General features: G+C 34.3%; 1 protein-coding gene across 2 annotated transcripts; it reads right to left on the bottom strand.

Moving 5' to 3' along the window:
• Positions 1-1,365: 1,365 nt before the first annotated feature.
• LOC149085571 (glutaredoxin-2, mitochondrial-like) lies at positions 1,366-13,752 on the bottom strand. 2 transcript variants are annotated; one of them, XM_089233689.1, is made up of 5 exons: positions 13,578-13,720; positions 5,338-5,479; positions 4,575-4,679; positions 2,195-2,312; positions 1,366-1,519 (listed from the first exon to the last, which is right to left on the bottom strand). In XM_089233689.1, the coding sequence occupies exons 2-4, from the start codon at positions 5,470-5,472 to the stop codon at positions 2,202-2,204; spliced, it is 351 nt and encodes a 116-aa protein (XP_089089815.1). In that variant the 5' UTR covers positions 5,473-5,479; positions 13,578-13,720; the 3' UTR covers positions 1,366-1,519; positions 2,195-2,201. The 2 variants fall into 2 exon arrangements, with proteins under 2 accessions (XP_089089815.1, XP_089089814.1); XM_089233688.1 differs by having other exon boundaries at positions 1,366-2,312; positions 13,578-13,752.
• Positions 13,753-19,895: the final 6,143 nt, after the last annotated feature.

Genomic DNA, 19,895 nt, shown 5'->3' with positions numbered 1-19,895 from the left:
GTGGCTACATATCCCCGTAACTGTGGTGCATGACTTGTATTTGTCCATCCCATGACGGATACAAGCTGTAATTAATGCAAAAGGAGAGCCAACAGCCTATTAATAAAGATTTTTCTCATTTCACAAGTGTTCATATTATTTTGTCCAATCCCTGTACATGTACGAACAGAATTTCACGGTAATACAGTAGACTCTTGGCTATCTGGCCAAGTTTAAAAATAATAATTACATTAACGAATTACAATATTACCTTTTCCCATTTGTGCAATCATTTATCAATGAACAGTAAAATAAGCTTAAATTATTTTTGTAAGAACTCCCTGTAGTGAAGGTCAATTTCCATGCTGCCTCCCCATGAAATCCAAAATGTGTTGTTTTTCATAATTTCCATATCATAAAATAGTTGTGGTAAATTATAATTTCACAACACTAAGTACACCTTCATACACTAATATTAAATGAAAATGATCCGTTGAAAAAGACTGCTGTACAATGTACATGATTTTGTTTTCTGCAACTGAGTTAGACATTATAAAGTTTATCTTGAAATATGTGCAATATTTTTATTCTTAGACTTCCTTTTTCTGTAATGAATTTTTAAAACAGTACAGTTTAGAAGTACATAGCAAACATTTATTAAGTACTCCATTGCACTTCGAAGTAAGAACATATGAAGAGCGGGTTTTCGCATAAGAAAGATATTTTTGACCGTATGAGTGGGGTAGGAGAAGTGACTATTTATAGAACTCCAGCCTATTCGGCTTTTCTGTTATCCGGCCCGTCCTTCTGCTACATTAGGCTGGATAGTCCGGAGTCTACTGTATATACCACAACAGAGTGGGCGACACACATTTCTATGATAAAATTCAAATTTCACATAATACAGTATCCGGTAATTTTCATCTATTCCATAAATTAACATTAGCTAGAAAGTATCAGAAAAAATACTGTATTTATAAAACTCTTTTTCTTTTTGAAAATAAGTCTGAAGAACAAGTACATCTTATACACCAATACTAAGTATTTGAGTATATGCAGAACAAATGCGTCTTATTTGGTGACAGAAACGACAGAAAATCAAAAGCAACTTCTACACACTTTAATAAAAATTCGATCAAATATAGGAACTGAAAGGTATAAGATAATTTAATTTTTTCTCGAAAATTTCTAGGTTTTTTTGTATGTATGTGAGAGAATATTACCTTATGCTGCCACATGGCTGTAAATGTACAATCACTGAGAGCTGTAAACACACTTTTGGATGAACAAACACAGCAGCACTTATTCCACACTTTATAATTTTCAAAGTAGTGAATAGACAAAAGCAATGAAGAGATATGAATAGAACACTGACGGAAAAGCAAATGGTGCAGCAGACAATATTTATTGATGATCAAAGAGAGTAAAAAGGATGGATATTTTCATTTTATACATTTTTTTTCACTTAAATGTTATCACCAAAAATATAAGTTCTGATCCATACATTGATGGGTTTAGTAAAGCTTGGAATGTCATACGGCTAAAGAAGAAAAAGAAACAGATAAGCAAGTTACATAAAGATGTATTTTAAATATTGGACTGAAATTTTATGAACATAGTGTCGAAACTTGTTATTTTTTACATTTTACTACAAATGCACACAGTGAAATTAGGCTACTAGTTTTAAATTTAAAAAAATCATTATTATCAGAACATAGTTTTCTATGTTGAAGTGCATATGTTTCCATGTATACATGCATATCATTTTATCATGGAAAATGTGTGAAGGAAAGTCTGTAGAGTTAAAGGTTTAATTTCCATCACGGTGAAAAAATGAGAGAGAGAGATAAAACCGACCTCTTTTTGTTTTTTGAATTTGTAAGACAGGATGATATTTAAGAATTTCTAATAGCATAATAATAAAAGTTTTGAAAACTATTTTTTTTAGAGGGGAACCAAATTCTTTAATTCAAGTTCATGATATTTGATAGCTGTTTTCAAATTGAAATTCATATGCTCAACATGAGAAGTCATGAATTTATACCCAACTCACACATTTACAGCACTCTTGCAACGACCAAATATGCACAAGTAAGATATTCTGCATTTTATATAGTGAATGTTACACACAAAAAACAAGCAGAAAAATATTTTCAAAATCAGTAAGTGCAAGTTGGCTCAATAAGGAAAAAAGACAAGTGTGAGAGCCACTCACACAGTAATCAAGGTGGATGACATGCATTTATCTTATCCAACAGCTTTTTGGTCTTGAAGAGTTCAAAAGTTTCTTTAGCTCCTCCAATGCAATTACCATTGATGAAAACTCTTGGCACCTTGAATAATGATTTTAATAATGATTAATAAAAACTGGTGTTTCTGGGGAGAAAAAAAACAAATACAGTCAATCCTGCTTATGTTTTTCAACAAACCATAACTAAAAATGTTGTAAGCGGGAAATGTCTATAAGAATTATAAGATATAAGTTTTACACTGACCACACACACACAATAGCTTTTTTATGTCATTTTTAATTTATTAACAAATATTATGTTACATATAGAGATTTAATAAGAAGCAATTATTTGTTATCTCAGAGCAAGTTAAAAAGAAAAGTTCTAAGTTTAGAAGAAGAAATAAAAAATTTCAAATTTCTAGATGATAATTACAGTCACCACCAGTTGCAATGTTTGCAGAAGCAATTAAAAGACTGGAAACTTTTCGATATTTTGTGGAAAGGCAAGAAAATGTGCCATGTGATGTTCCAGATTTTACGGAAACTTGACTGTTATAAAGAAAAACTGTTATAGTTTAACTTTTGCAAGAGGAAAAACAATCATCTATGATGGATTTTTTGATATAGAATATCCAAGTTCTCTCAAAGATGCATTGTACATCAATCAAAATGTAAAGATTTTTTTCCATATTTCTTTTTTTCCCTGCAAACTATATTCAGTATTACAATACATCTAAATATTGAACAGAATAGTCATTGCCCTTTGAAAAAAGGGAAATTTTTCACATTTTGGAAAGGTTATATATTTACCAAGCAGGTTATATTCACCAAAACACCCACATTGAAACCCCAATATTGCTCACGTATACAGGGCTTGAAAGTGACAAGACTGGTGACTCATCATCTGTGTATCCACTATTGCTCCACTAGCACACTTTTATTATCATTTTACCAATAAAAAACTTTTAAAATGTGGATTTTGCTATAATTTCTTTTTTTTCAGAAAAGGATTCGGATAACTGGAGTTCAGATAATTGGAGTTCTACTGTAATTTCATTCACAACATCCAAGTTACTAATAAAAATTGCAGTTATATAAAAAGTAAAACAAAAATCCTTTTCAGAAAAGGATTCGGATAACTGGAGTTCAGATAATTGGAGTTCTACTGTAATTTCATTCACAACATCCAAGTTACTAATAAAAATTGCAGTTATATAAAAAGTAAAACAAAAACCCTAAACTTCTTAAAACTGAAAAAAATGTAGTTTTCTACATTTAACTAAATTTAATACAGCAAAATCCTGTAATGACGAGACTGGAGAAAACACTTAGCAATAATGAAATTTTGTTATAAAGGAATTACACAGATTTTTACATTGTTCTTGTATAAACTTATCTGGGGAACTAGAACAGTTTTCGTTAAAATAAGATTTTTTTTTGCTATACCGGTATTCATTAAAACGGGAATATGAAAGCATAACGGAAACAAATATTTGTCATTTTTTCATAGATTATATCCTCAAAAGTAAAATAAAAATGTTGAGCAATGCAAAAAAAAAAAAAAACTCCCTCTACCAAACCATAAAGTCACTGACACACTATAGAACATCAAATACTCAAAATTTCAGGAAAGGACACATAAAAATTTAATTTGCATACCTCACACACTTCAGATTTTTACTTAGTAAGAACCCAGGGTTTCCCAACAATGTGAGTTCCAGGGACATTCAAACCTAGACTGACCTCTTTGACTGAAATCAAGGCCTTATGGATTTTATAATTCATATTTTCTGCTTTATAAAGGCACAAATATGAATTTAATTCTTAAACATTTGTGAATTTTTCAGTTACCAGTTTACCACTTTTACTCTGTAACATACCTCATATTAATTAATATGTTATATTCAATAATTACATTATTTTTACTACCAATTATTATATTATTTTTCACACATTGCCATTTTGTGAATTAAATGGATGGGAATTCAAAGCTGATTTAGAAACACTAGACCAGTGGAAGTGTGCACTGCAACTACTAGGGACATCACCAATTTTTGTAAGGGGTTTCTGGCAATATTAATACAAACTTTTCAATGTTCTAAAGTGGTTCTTTTTTAGACTATTCTGGAGAGCCGTGGTTGGCAAAAGTTTGAGAACCACTGCATTACACTAATATATCCATGTACTAAAACACAAAACAATTGACCTCTATTTCACAACAAAAAAATGGTGGAAATACAATACTTCATTCAAAAGTTAAAATTTATTCTAAGATTTTGTTTTTAACAGCACAATTCATTACACAGTTCTCAAGGTGTAATCAATGTCAAGAAAATTATAAAAAATAAAGTTTCAAACTCACAGTTGTGGCTCCAGTAATATAGTGCAAGGCAGTTTGGAGCTTTTCTCCATCACTTCTTTCATCAAGTTCAACAACTTCATAATTAATGTTGTTTCTGTCAAACAACTGAAATTAAAAAAAAAAAAACATTTATATAAAATTTTCCAATGAAATCATTGATATAGCATCATATACACCAGCAAGATAATGATAGATGCAACAATTTTTATATTGAATGAAGTTGGAAAATGAGCTTTCTTCCTCTCCGCCATCTGCATTTTGAAATCCTAGGGTAACAGATTGCTATCTTTATTTGGAACAATGGGAGGTATAATGCTTGAATTTTGACACATACAAAACACTAAGTAAAAAACCTGCACAGAGACAAAGATTTCAACTTGGGTTTGCTGAAATGTGATGTGGAAAGAAACTCCCATTTGAAATTGAAATTTATTTATACAAACACATTATAACACATCGACATGCACAGTAACACAATACACACAAACACAAAATATAAATATACATTATTCACCTATGTGACTGCCCAAGGGATTATAACAATCCATCCAGGGCAAAATAAAATTTATACATATCAATATACACTATATTTCAATTACTAAACTATTTTAAGTTGGTTCATTTCTTTTCATGCTGTTTGTAATATTTTACAAAATTCATAATATATAAAAAAACAGACTCGAGTATCAAGAATAACAAATAAGAGTCAATAATTTGTTTATAATTATATCGTTTTATCGCAATGGTTGCTGTTATCACATACCTCTTTCACATTTGAGCAATAGACACATGTAGTCTTAGAAAATACGGTGACACAATTTTTTCTGACTAGAAATTCAATGAAAGCATTTTCTGATGTGCTCAGCAGATTCTTTGGTCTACTAAATAGGGCACCCATTACAATTCTAAAATAAATAAAAAAAGAATCAACATAAAAATACTCACTTTTTATGTGTCAAAATTTCTAGTTAAAGCTACACAAGTAGGTTAAAAAATATTCATTAATTTCAAAATTTTAGTTTTACCTTATTTTGATATCTGAAAGATGACTTTTACTCAAAACAACCAGCTGCACAGCTTATCTTACAAGAACTTGCATGAATTTGTGCAAAACTCAAATTTAACAATCACACTGCATATTACATTGTATGATTTATTAAACAAAATATATATAACGGTGTTTTTCAACCTATGGTCCATGGACCCCGGGGGAAGGTGGTCTGTGTAGTACTTTGCAAAGAGTCTGTGGGATCATTTTTTTTCATTTACAACCATTGCATGAATGACACATTTTGTGCTGTAAAATTGTAATTTAATAAATTTTTTATAGCATGTAAATTATAATAAACAATATATTTTGGATTTTATGGGAGAAGGAGGGTTGAAATTGACCTTCTGACCAAGGCTGCAACTAGGAGGAGCAGGCGAGACTGGTGCCACAGATGCTGCATCAGAGGGGTTGCAAACTTCACCCTTTAACCTATCCTTCAACATTACAAGGGGAGGCGGCAAAATGCTTGCTTGCTCTGGCTGACCAAGTATCTAGTTGCGGCCCTACTTCTGACACTACGGGGGTTCATCGAAAAAGTTAGGAAACACTGGTCTTAGTAGCATCTGAGTCGGAGTGCAGTGGGTGCTCGAGCACCCAATAGAATGCTGTAGAACAGGTTTGAGCACCCCCAGAATTAAATCACAAATGACAATTTCCTGCATAAAGATCAGTCTGAGCACCCGCAGGTCTGAAACACTTCCGATGCCTATGTGGTCTAATAAATATGAACAATTACATTATATATTATATAAATATGTTAAATAGCTACTCTGCTGCATTTCTGAAATGGAACAGCCCTGATTCGCAGAAAAGCTTTTGAGTTACAAAGAACTGTCTTTTATATATATTTACTTAGATTCTTACATGTTATCTCATGTCATCCTGATTCTAAACCAGAGCTTGAAAAATCACAAACCTAGGTGCCAGAAAAATTTTTAGGAGAGGAAAACAGGTTTGAAAGTGATATTTCTTTGTTTTTCCAGGATATAGTGACGTTTCTCCCATGTTGGTAGATATGCTAATATCATTTCATAAAATTTTAAGCTGTCCTGACTGTAATTTAGTAACCACGACTGTAATGCCAGACATGGCCGAGGCTCTGTCAGTAACCACGACTGGAATATCTTGGGCACCAATAGAAAATCTTTTAGTTGCCATGGCAACCTGACACATGGGATTTTTCAAGCCTTGTGCTAAACAATTATCATTTACAAAAGAAAATTTTTTCACTTTATACAGCAGTTTTAATCATCATGTTTAGGCTATACTCAGTTATAGTAAGATCAGGGCTCGACAAATTCTGGGTGCCAAGGCGAGTGAAAAATTGGTATTGGCACTGGAAATTTCCATGAGCGATCAGCAAATTGGGGCTTGAGGACTACATAAAATTTTCAGAATTAATGTCAGTCAGCATGTCTGCCACCATAAAAAAGTGGGGGGTCGATAAGTTCTGGAAAAGTAGAAAAGGACTTGTTTTAGGCCATTTTTCTTGGGAAAAAACAAGCTTGGCTCTTAAGAAATTTGAATAGTGCCACAATTTTTCTAGACCTGGTAAGATGAGAAAACCTCACAAAAATGAGATCCGGTTGAAATTTTCTAGAATTTACCAGGTAGAGCCTCAGAAAAACCACTTGGTCCGGGGGCCCATGATGCTCTTAAGACAGCCCTGGTTCTCACTAACTGTATAAGCTGAAAAAATATTAGTACTTTTATCATATAAAAGTATTCAGTTGATGTTCGTTATAATGACTCTCATCTTTCTAAGGAAAACGGATGTTATATTGGGAGGTCGTTGTATCAAAAGTTTAAATTAAATGAAAAACACATATTTTCTTAATTCATTCACAAAAAAAGTTAGGGCAGTGTTGAATTCAGACATTGTATTCAATGTTCTTTATGGGTCATTATAATGGATCAAGAATAACATAGGATGAATAGAAAAAACATTTGGGACTTATTGAACGAGTCATTACAATAAAACAGTCGCAATAACACATGGTTGTTACAATAAGCGTTGACGATATTCTGACCTCTGCCAACCTCAGAAGAAAAAAAATTCTACTCTATTCATAGAAAGCGTAACGTGACCCATTTGCCCATTTTACAGAAAAAAGGTGGAGGTAGTACCCCATACTGAAAATTATATAATTATAATCACAGAGAGTGATTGCTTTGTGAGAGAAGATGTGGTTTCCTTTATGAAAAGAAACACTACCATTATGTTTTATCTAAAATGAATTTCGCCCATGAGACACAGTCCCTCGATAATGTGAAAATATCAAAAAGATAATTCATTAGATTACTAAAGAGTTAAAATCAACCAATATTCATAACTCAAAATTTGACATTCTAGTCAGCTGAATGATTGATATTAAAAGAATTATATATAATAGAATAATATTGCACTAGAATCAGTTGCAATATTATTTTTTGTCGAAAATTTCCGAAAATATTGAAAATTCCTGACCCTGAATAACAAAACAATAAAAAAATTTTATATTTCATACATGGTAAAATTTTGACGATACTCAAATATCGGGATTAAGGTCTATTATTGTAAATTCATCAAAAATGCATGAATTATAAACTCAATTTTTGGCACGTGTTCATTTAGAAAATTCGGTCTGAATTAAAATAAAATGCTAATAATTCTTGAAAACATAAAGGGTTAGGATAGGATGGCATGCAAATTTTGGAAAAATAGATGCTAAAGGATTGATGTGCCACTCAGTACCGTATGCTTCATAATACAGTCAGAGGTGGCTGGATATATCGTTTCGGCACACAAGCCACACCAATAAAACCACAGCAAAAATTCTCAGCAGGGTTCTACTCTTTCTCACTGTGAAGAGTGCGGGAATTTTCGGCTACTGGTTCCACAAAATGATGTATACCAACAGACCACAAATGATTTCTAATGTTGACCAGTTTGTGACATAGGCAGGAAAACAATAATAGCGATTCGGTAAAAAATCATATTTTTAGAAGCAAAACCATAATCAAATTAATTGGCTAAAATCGTAACAGTTGGCAGGTATGCATATTTGCTCATTTTTGACTGATAATAAACTGATTTCAGTAAAGAGATTGACTATAAATGTATTTTTAAAGGAATGAAATAATTTTTCACACCATGGACATGCACACAAGCACAATTTCAAATGGCTGTTTGAAAATATATATGCTGTAGCGAGGGTCTAAACCCAGGACTGTTAAACTGGAATTGGGTCAACTCTGAATTTTTACTTGCATGTTCTCTTCAAAATCAAACCTTTTAAAATGTTGAGTGTAAGAATTGGTGTTAGCTGCGGAATGAGGTGCATGTTAGATTTTGAGTTGAGTGAATACAGCAATTTAAAATTATTTTTGTGAGGCATCCAAAAACTCATATGCTTTCAATAATTTTAGTGATTTAGCATTGATTTTATAAAATTATTTCAATAAAAAATTTATTACAGATAATAAGTTAATTCAATGGAGAAACTAGCAATGAAAGGCTAGTAAATGAGGTGCAGTTGAACCCTGTTATAGCCCCAAACCTGTTTGGCACCATAAATTTTCAGTGAACAAATCTTCCATATAGGGATTATAATGTAAAAACCCTGTTTTAGTGCCTGCTCGTTATAACACCAACTATTGTTTGGATCTGTACAAAGTCAATGTGTTATTTCCCAAGAATTTCAACAACATTTCTTCTCCCCTCATTTTGCTTCCCCCCCCCCTCCAGAAAAGAGTCGACAATTTATCCTTTTCATTCCACTGTTATTATCTGCCAGCATAACAATAGTTTAGAGTAAATGACTTGAAGAATAAAGAATGGTGAAGTAAGGGGGGCAGGGCTGCAACTAGATGCTTGGTCAGCCGGAGCAAGCACGCATTTTGGCGTCCCCTCATAAAGTTGAAGGAAAGGTTAAAGAGTGAAACTTGCGATGCCCAGGGCACCAGACCAGCCTGCGCCCCCTTGCAGCGGAACTGGCGGGGGGGGGGGGGGGTCTTAGAAAGCACATTGAATACCTGAACGTGTTGGGAACAAAACAACCAACATGTTTAGAAACAGATTTATTGATAAGAGAAAAGTGTACAATATGAGCATGCTGCACCAGTCTATTCAAGGTTGCCAAGAAAAGTTTTTCAACAGTGCATGGTTTTACTCGCTGGTCATTAAATTTTGAGTGCTACCATCTCCTTTGATTCAGTCCATTCAATCATGTCGAAAGTTGTTCTTCTTTCAATATATGATAAACAAGAAATTTTTGATTATGAAACCAATACAGACTAAAGTACAATGCTGCTAGACTATTATTTTCATTTGTTTATTTTGTTTTTAATTTATACAAAAATTGCCACGTTTTTAAGACAAATAAATTCAACTGGTCGAATGGTCGACGCGTTTCGGCTCTTCAATGGAGAGCCGTCATCAGGACCTCGTGGTCAGAACTCACACGAATGAAGAGTGATGTTTACGTCTGGTCGTCCGAAGAGTTCGCCTTTGTATTTGCTGCGTCCGAGTGGTCTTTGGATGCGAATTGGGGAGCCATCTGTTGTAAAGTGTTGAAAGTTTTTTCACGACTGAGGTTAATAAAGCCTGTCCAAGCTGACGAAATAGGTGGTCTTAAAAACGTGGCAATTTTTGTATAAATTAAAACCAGGCAAAGTTACTCATTTTTTGTGATAATATTTTGTTTTTGTACTCATAAAATATGTCGCTAAATTTATGCAGAAGTAAAATAATTTAAAAAGTGTGTTTTTCTGTTAAGTTTCTATCGAGAAATATTTAAGTAACTGTACAGTTTTTACAATTTTATGAAATTTCTCATCTTAAAATTGAATGTGTATAAAATTGGTTACTTTATTTATAGAGTAACACTTAATAAGTAGAGCCCGGAAGTTTAGGCACTAAAAACGGTCGAAATAAGCAGGCAAAAGGCACTAAAAATGCCTAAAATAGCACTAAAAAAGGCATTTATAATTTTTGGAAGGAAGAAAAATAACTAAAAAAAAAGGAATTGAAGATCCAAAAATTAGCTGAAAAATCTGTTGCACTTAATCCATTTATTTTTTTAATTATAGTTTATAATAACTGTATTATCCAAGTTAAATTGATTTCAAGTCCAAAATAAAATGTTAGTAGACCATCAGAATTATGCAAATTCTAGGGCCACCATTACCAAATGCAGAGTTGGTAGAGAAAATGATCTGTGGGACTCCTTCAAGTTGCGAATAATTCCAGTCTATTTGTTTTATTATTTGGAATAATCATTATCATTTCTATACAAGGTATACGGAAGACTGGATGTTGTGAAGATATTTATTAGTTGAGATGTTAATTTTTTTAAGGAAGGAAAAAACTCATCTCTGCCTCTACCGGGAGTCGAACCCGGGTCCCTCGATTGCCGGACGAGTGCTCTGACCACTAAGCTACAGAGGAGATAGAGATTTTCCTTCGCTAGAGCTAGCGGGAGCGGGTTCGACTCCCGGTAGAGGCAGAGATGAGTTTTTTCCTTCCTTAAAAAATTAACATCTCAAATAATAAATATCTTCACAACATCCAGTCTTCCGTATACCTTGTATTAACAAGTGGAGAGCGACATTCATGTCATATTATCATTACTATAATTGAAACTTGGATATCTTGTTCTATTTTTGTAAAAAAAGTAACTTTTTCACTATATTACCTCATACAGTCAAACCTCGTTAATGAGTCACTCTTGGGAGAGCAAAAATATGACTTGTTAAGCGGAGTGAGCCATAGCTGTGCCAATTCCTGGTTGAGGATAATTGGTACTTCCAAAAAGTGATCCGGAAAGCGGAGTGACGTGTTAACCGGGTGATGCACTAACGAGGTTTGACTGTATATGGGACTCCTTCAAACGTGGGGCCCTCTGTGGCCACATCTGTCACACACTCCCGAGGGCGACTCTTGTCAATTTAATCTAATACTAGATATGCATGAATATGGCATAAATAGCCATACCTTATTGCTTTTTTGCACCATAATAGCTGGCTATTTATGGTGCAAAAATAAAGTCAAAACAACATGGGCCCCAGAGCCCTGTCTGCTCCTACCACCCCTTGTGTGAGCCATGACATAAATTTAAGACCTCTTGGGAAAATCATCTGTCTGCTATACACATACAACGCTGTCCAATGCCTGAGCGAGACATTGTGTGAAGCCTGTGGGAAAACAAAAAATTTTTCTAACTGGGCAGCATTCATCTGAAACAAAATTATTAACCTCTAACACCATCTGGCCAAAACAAAATTAATGCATGGCAATTAATGCATGATAATTAATACTGAGAGTTGGAAAATTTTAAAAAGAGCAATTCTTTTGAAGTTTTCAGTGCCCAAAATATCTAAGTTTTACAGATTATGACCTCCGAAATTCACTAATAAACTTATAACTATGTTGAAATAGGCATATTTATGGCATGAAAATGTCAAAAAAAGGCATTTTTACCAAAAAAGTTTGAAATAGGCAAAAAAAAACACATTAATGGCATTTTGCCTGTGTGTGTGTATGTGTGTGAACTTCCGGGCTCTACTAATAAGACACTGAGATACAATAAATAATAAACGTGCGCATTCATGTAATGAAGCTTCTACGAAGCACTATTCTGACCATAACCCGATGTAATGCCAAACTCGTTATATTGCCAAAATTTGTGGTGTTACAATAGGGTTTGACTGTACATAAGAGCCTGATAAAAAACAATTTCAACTCTCCAATTACAAATTTTTTTAACTGTTGGAATCATTCATGAAATTTCAGGGAAAAAACTGATGCAAAATTTAAATATTTTGTAATATATGTTTATGCTACTACGTTCGAAAAGTTCTGGAACTTATTTTATTACGGAAAAATTAGTACAGATAGAATCTGTTTATTTGGTGTTTCTTCCGAAATAACTACCCTGTGCAATTATGCATTTTTGCCATTGTTCAAACAAAGATGTGAATGCAGATTGCAAACCTTTTTGTCACATCCTCCAGTGCCTTTATTGCTGCTCACTGCATATTTTTTTTGGAAAAAGAATCATTCTCTTAAGCTAATTTTTTATCTGAGAAAAAAAGAAAAAGTCACATAGGGCAACATCAGGGAAATAAGCTGGTTGTAGAAGAATCGGAATGTGATGTTTTGACAGAAATCTGACACCAGGCGCCGACATGAAGAAAACATTGGAAGGGCTGAAAGTTGCTGGTCGTCCTGTATATACGGGACTCGAGCACGTAAGCAGGAGGAAAGTGCATTACATTGTTTTTTTCATAAATTATTGGGAGGGGGGGGGGGAACTCAAATGATCTCAGTCTGTTCCGGCACCTATGACAAGGAGGGACCTGTGAGCTGATGCACTATTGCAATGAAGGACTTGGCCTCCCAAAGATCTGGTCACTTGCATCTCACAGAATCATGCGGACATTTAAGAACTCACATGTCCCTCCTGGCATTAGATTATCCATCAAAACATCACATTCCAATATCATCACATTATGTGACTTTTTCCTCCGATAAAGTATTTGCTTAAGGGGCACCAATTCTCAGTTTCTGAAGAAGTGCAATGAGTAGCGACGAAGACATTGGAGGATGTGGCAAAAAAAGGCGGGCAATCCATATTTTGTATGAAAAATGACAAAAATGCATAATTACACAGGGTAGTTACTTCGAAGGAAATACCAAATAAACAGGTTCTATCTGAACTCGTTCTTCCGCACAAAAATAAGTTCCGGAACTTTTTGAACGTAGTAGTAGATTGGTTTTAAACTTATTATAGAATAGTTTAATTCTGATAATATATTTATGTAATCAAGCAGTGTTACTTTGACTCCAACTCTTTTTTCAAAGTGCACAAAATCAAACAGATTCGTTTTAAATTACTCAAGACTTGCTTTTCATAATCTAGGAAGTTTGTTTAATAGCAATTAAGCGCAAAATTCTTTTTAATAATGCTTACGAATCAGCTTTCTCGTTTTTGATGCAGTTTCTATACCTTCCTATAACATCCAAATTGCTTTTTCATAGCATGCCGGCATTTGTTTTGGTTAAGGCAATGACAGCTCGTTGTTTGTTTCCATGTGTTTACAGCACGTTTTACTATTGAAGTTGGCGCTTAAATCAGTGTTTACATTACTTTACGATGTTTTCGTGCGTTATTCTTATGATGACCATATGACCCGTATTTCCCGGCACAGTCTGGTCTGGTTTTTGGACGTCCTGACTTTTTTGCAAAAATGTCCCGGTTTTTCACGTATTTTTGACTTGACTTTATTCTTGAAATCACCAATTAAAATTATCTTCCCAACTCAGAAATTACATTGTGATGGTTCAGACTACAAATTAGGATATTAATTTCACACATTTATCTTTTTTTTTTAATTCACAACAATTTGAAGTGGCATTCCATTTTCCTCGATTGGAATATTTTAGCATGAGTTGGCGACTTTACTCACTTTTGGCCATTATTGGTGATTGTCCCATATTTCTGAGCCAAATTTCACGTATTTTTCTAGAGCAAATATGGTCAGCTTATGAAAATGGTTGATGATAGATATGAGGTTTTTATGAGGTTTTTTGGATCCACTTAAAAAAGCTCAGTGTTTGGATCACGTGATATTTCCCTTTTTTTGAGGGACATACAAGGTAACCGATATGGCGACTTCCTGTGCGATTCATGAAAGAAACAAATCTAAAGCCGGGTTTTCCTAGGAATAGGTTTGTTGCGCAGCATGAACCGAATTAGACTATTTTGCGCCGACAGAAACGAGTTACATAATCACGCTACGCGTTTGTGTTTTCCTAGCGAGGCGCATCAGATCAGGGCGGCTATATAAAGTATATGGCTTTGGCATCAGCTACTCTGTCGCAAAGCGTATTAAAGATTATAGTGTTAAAAAAGGCAAGCGTGAAGCTGGCTGGAGCTGGTTTGAAAATTAACTTTGCTTGGTTATTTTAGTGTTTAGGGTTATCTCTATATTGTATTTTGTGGTTTTGAAAAATATATATTTAAGTAATTTATTGATAATAGTAGCGTCAAGAGTATATTTAGGCCTACTTCAATAAGTACATTTTTTGAGGCTTGGTAAGCCCCATTGTTGGCTTTTGGTCCAGTTGACGTCCAATACTAATTTTTCACCTTTTACTCACGGTGACCTTAGTATGTTACACTGAAGGATAATTATCAAGAGCACTTAGTCATGACGAACAGTATGGAAACTAATGAAAATGGACAACAATACACGGATTCGGTTTTCAACAACGCCCCATTTTGGAGCTCTAATCTTTCTGGAGAGACCATACTTGAGCTGGCTTCCGATTTTGACAAAGATATCACAATCAAACTTCATGGCTCGACCCCTATACCTGATTCAAACCCGAAAAAGGTTCGAGACTTTATAGCTAATAAAATTTCGGAGACCAATCGAATTAAAGAAGTAAGATTTTCTCGTGCTGGAGACCTTCTGATTTCAACATCGTCAACCGATACTGCGTTAGAGGCTCTGAAAATTACATCTTTTGGTGATATCCCAGTTGTGACTTGTGTGCTAACAGACTCGCTGTCCTCACGATACATCGTCAGAGGTGTTCCTACATCAGTAGAGCTTTCTGAGGTGGCACAGGAGCTGGAACATAATGATCTTACTCCACTTAATATCCGTAGAATTCTTCGTAATAAACAACCGACAACTTCAATTATAGTGACGTCATTGGGCTCTTCAATGCCTGCTGAACTTAAACTTTGGTACCAATTATTCAGACCTGATCTATTCATTGAACGTCCCCAACTTTGTCTACGTTGTTTTCAGTTTTCTCACAGAACAAAGTTCTGCCGTTTATCATCCCCCCTTTGTCTTTATTGTGGTGAAAATCACCTTGCCAAGGACTGTAAAGGTGTGAAAAGATGTAAAAATTGTAACTCTGAAAATCATCTACCCACTGATAAGCTTTGTCCTAAGTATCAAAACGAAGTGAGAGTATTGAATTACAAGTTAACTAAAAATGTCCCGATCCATGTTGCTAGACAGGCATGCAGAACATCCAGCAGTTCATATGCAGGAGTAACAGCTTCATCAATTTCTTCGGATAGTTTTCAGTCTTTTAAATTGGACATAATGAATGCAGTTTCTTCCGAACTAAAAAAATTCAGGGAGACACTTGTTGAAGAAACAAAGCAGTCTATTGTGGAAGCAATCACACAATCAATAAAAGAGATTATTCCCGACATGTTGAAGTCCCTGATGGAGGGTGTTCAACCTAATTTGATGGATCCGAGAAATGTTCGAAAGAGGCCTAGCTCACCGGAGAACTTAATATCTGATGCAATTCAGTTTAACCCTGTTCGAGGAGGTAAATCTAAATTACCTCGTGAACTGGGATCTCCATTGCAGAGCAGTGGAAAGTGAATGAAATCATGGTTTTTTTTTTTTTTGCCAACTACTTTTCTTTTGAAGAGCTCAATCAGCTCCTTCAACAATTTTTTTTTTTTTTTTTTTTTTTTTTCCCATAAGCATGGATTTTCATGTCAAGTTGACGTCATATAAGGTTATCTTAATGTTTTTATGTTTTGTGGAAATGAAGTTAATTTCCCAGTAGTAAGCATGGTGCAGTATTTTTTTTTTTTTAATAACACTTAGTTTTTATGCCTAATTTTAGAAATTTCAATATCCTTCAGTGGAATGTCAATAGCATCTCTTCAAAAATTACAATTCTTAAGCAGTTTATAGATAATTTTGATATTCTGGTTTTCCAGGAAACATGGCTCTCTCCGTCCAAAAAATTCTTCCTTCCTGGTTTCCATATTTATCGTCTTGACAGGAATTACTCCTCAGGTGGTGGTATCATTACAGCCATTCGCTCTTCAATATCCTCTAAATTGGTGTGGTCCTTCTGTGATCCCTCAATGGAAATTCTTATCACACAAGTTTTTATCAACAATAAATCCTTTTTCCTAATCAACATATATAGACCTCCTTCTCCCTTTTCATCAGGTCCTTTAGACCAGGCTATTTCACATGTTTCTGGTGATTTTTTATTACTTGCTGATATGAACTGTCATAATAAAGCATGGGGTAGTAATCACGACTCTAGTGCGGGCAATCAATTATACAACTGGATCCTCCAAAATAACATTTGCCTTTCTCCTCCCAAATGCCCAACCTTTTATAGAGGTTCTACAGCATCTTATATTGACTTGTGTTTCAGCTCTCCCAACTTAAATCGTCAGTTGATCTGGTCTACAACTGCTTCTCTTTACAATAGTGATCATATTCCAATTCGGATTTCCTTACCCTCATACCGTCTTGCTGCCATCAATATAAAACATTCCATTCACTGGCCTACTGTTGTCGCTCATCTAAAAGAGATCAACATGGAATCAATTTATAATAATCTTTATGACCAGATCAAACAAGCAGTTCATTCATCCTATAGGAAAAAACAAAAAACATTCTCTTACAAATTAAGACTTGATCAGGATGGACGTCAATTACTTAAGAGAAAGAAATGTTTGTTCCGTACTTATCGTAGAATTCCTTCCATTCAAAACTTAATCAATTACAAACAGCATGCTGCCATTTTCAGGCGTCATCTTAGAATCCTTCGTTTCAAAAATTTTGTTTCAGAGATAATGCCACTTTCTTCCCCTTCACAAATTTATTCAGTTCTTCGTAAACATAAATATGTGGCTTCTAAGTCATGGGATAATTCCAACCATATTTTTTCTACTGCTCAGAATAATGTGGTAACTCCTTCAGATCAAATAGCTCTTCTAAAATCTCATCATTTTCCAACATTCAATGATGCCCCTTCTTCCTTGTTTATTGGCCCACCTCGATCATTTTGTGACACCACTAATAGTTCCTTCACTGAAGGGGAACTCATGAAAGCTATCAAGTCTGGCAGATCAAATACACCAGGTCCAGATGGCATTCCTCTTAAAACTTTCAATCATCTCCCCAAAAAGGGACTGGAACTTTTATTACCCTTTAATAATTTATGGCAAACTTCAACTTGTCCTCACTCATTCAAAGAGGGCAGAATCATTTTTATACACAAATCTGGTAAATCACCATCTGAGCCGAAATCCTTTCGTCCTTTGACACTTATTAATACAATTAACAAAATCTTTGAAAGAATAATTCTTTTCAGACTAAATTGGATCTCATTGAAATTCAATATTTTTCCTCCATGTTTTTATGGGTTCAGAATTAAAACAGGGTCAGAAGCTTGTCTCAGAGACATTGTATTTAACATTCATAAGTCTTTTCAAAGGAAGGAAACCAGTTATTTGTTGGCATTGGATATTCGTTCTGCATACGATTCTGTAAAGCACAATTTGTTAATTCACAAACTGGCCAGGATGGGTTTCCAAGGTCTCATACTTGATTGGCTTTATAAATACTTGACTCATAGATCTCATTACATTGATTGGAGAGGATATAAATCCCAAATATTTTCTCCGTCCTGTGGTTTATTACAGGGCTCCTCATTATCTCCCATCCTTTTTGCTCTTTTTACACTTGACATAGTCACATATATTCCAAATCATACAAGTATTTTTATTTTTGCTGATGATATTTTCCTTTATACGAGTTCAGATGAGGGTACTACAGCAGAATTAAATATGAAAGAATCCATTTCGCAAACTCTTTGTTGGGCCAGAAATAGCTCTTTAGATATCTCAGTAACGAAATCCAAATTCTCCATCTTCTCGAGAAAACGAAATGTTCACTTTCCTTCTTTTGTCATTGACAATATTCCCATTCCTTATGACCCTTTTATTAAAATTTTGGGTATTTACTTCGAGCGCACTTTACGTTGGAAAAAACACATTCATCATCTTCATTCTAAGGGTACCTATAGTCTAAACATTTGCAAATCCATTAATCATGCCTCGAGGAATATTCCATGTAGCTTTATCAAACCGGTTTTTAGAAACATTATTACAGGTATTCTTGGGTATGGATCAGTCATTTGGCTCAATGCAGCTGAGTCTTCTCTTCTTAAACTTAACACAATTTATAATTCAGTCATGCGCTCAATTCTCTGCCTGCCAAGGTCCACTAGAATCAACAAAATGAAAATGATTCTTGATTTTCCTAAATTTCAGGATCTCTTACTCTTAAGGATCACCAATTTTTGCATTAACTCAACTGCTTCTCCTACTCAGGGTCCATCCAACCTTTTGAATACTGGTTTTAACAAACTTGCTCCTCCTTTGTCAAATAAAATGGACCAATTTTTGGCACACTGTCAGTTCTTTCCACTGCCTGTTATTCTACCAGTATTTCCAAATGAGCCTTGGCGGCCTGACAATATCTCTATTATCACAGATTCAATTTTATTTCAACAATTCCCCAAAATTCCAGGTGTTCAACATCTCTTTCAAAGTTTTCTGGATTCTATTGATCCAAATACAATAATACTAGCAACAGATGCTTCAAAGAAACAATATGTTTCTTGTGGTGCTTACTATCCTGCACAAAATACTATTAGAACTTGGTTTGCTCATCCTGACTCTTCAATTTTCTCAGGTGAAGCCTTGGCCATTTCAATGTGTTTAAAAACATTTCTTCCTAATAACAAACAATCTATGATGATCTTTTCGGATAGCAAATCAGTTTTGTTGGCATTGAAATCATTCTCTTTCCGTTCTCACACTGTCATTCATCTTCTTCATTCACATTTAAACTGGGCCAGTTCTTTCTCAGAACATATTTCACTTATCTGGGTTCCTAGTCATTCAGGCATCATTTTAAATGAAATAATAGATAGAAGTGTTCGTCTTATGGCTTCTTCTGTACAGGCTCCTTCTCCTACGCACATATACCCTGAGGACCTTCGTGCAATTTTTCACCAGAAATTTAAAAACTCAAATTCAGTCTCTCAGAGAAGTTTACTTCCAGAATTTTCTGGCTTCTATAAGTCATGTGAAAAGTATTCCCATCTCTTTTCTTCTCGGAAGTTGGAAATTTTGTTTTTCAAACTCATTGTTAATAGGGCTCCTCTTAACACTTATTTACATTTTATACACGAACTGGATAGTCCAAACTGTTCACACTGTGGTGAGTTGGAAACTTCTGAGCATTTTCTTTTTCACTGTTCTAAGTTCTCTCATATTCGGAATCAGACACTTAATATTTGCCATCCTCAAATAAACAATTGGAATAAATTTCTTTCTACTTCTCCTAAAGTTGCGATTCAGAGGTTAGAAGAATTCCTTACTCTATGTAATCGCTGGTAATTTTGTTTTTTCGGTTTTTTGGGTTCCATTTTT

This window comes from Pholcus phalangioides, unplaced genomic scaffold (assembly GCF_987345545.1).
Source record: "Pholcus phalangioides strain wild (caught in Gottingen) unplaced genomic scaffold, Ppha-v1.0 ptg000007l_1, whole genome shotgun sequence".
Classification (NCBI taxonomy): domain Eukaryota; kingdom Metazoa; phylum Arthropoda; class Arachnida; order Araneae; family Pholcidae; genus Pholcus; species Pholcus phalangioides.
The sequence above is the reverse complement of the archived record's forward strand: the minus strand, read 5'-3'. Positions and strand labels throughout refer to the sequence as shown.

What these genes read in the sequence shown, in the direction of transcription:
- LOC149085571 (XM_089233688.1), bottom strand. Translation starts at nt 5,472, where the DNA reads ATGGGTGCCCTATTTAGTAGACCAAAGAATCTGCTGAGCACATCAGAA. An exon ending in ATTGCTCAAATGTGAAAGAG is followed by an intron (nt 4,680 to 5,337) that starts GTATGTGATAAC and finishes TTTTAATTTCAG; the next exon opens with TTGTTTGACAGAAACAACAT. An exon ending in ATATTACTGGAGCCACAACT is followed by an intron (nt 2,313 to 4,574) that starts GTGAGTTTGAAA and finishes TCATTATTCAAG; the next exon opens with GTGCCAAGAGTTTTCATCAA.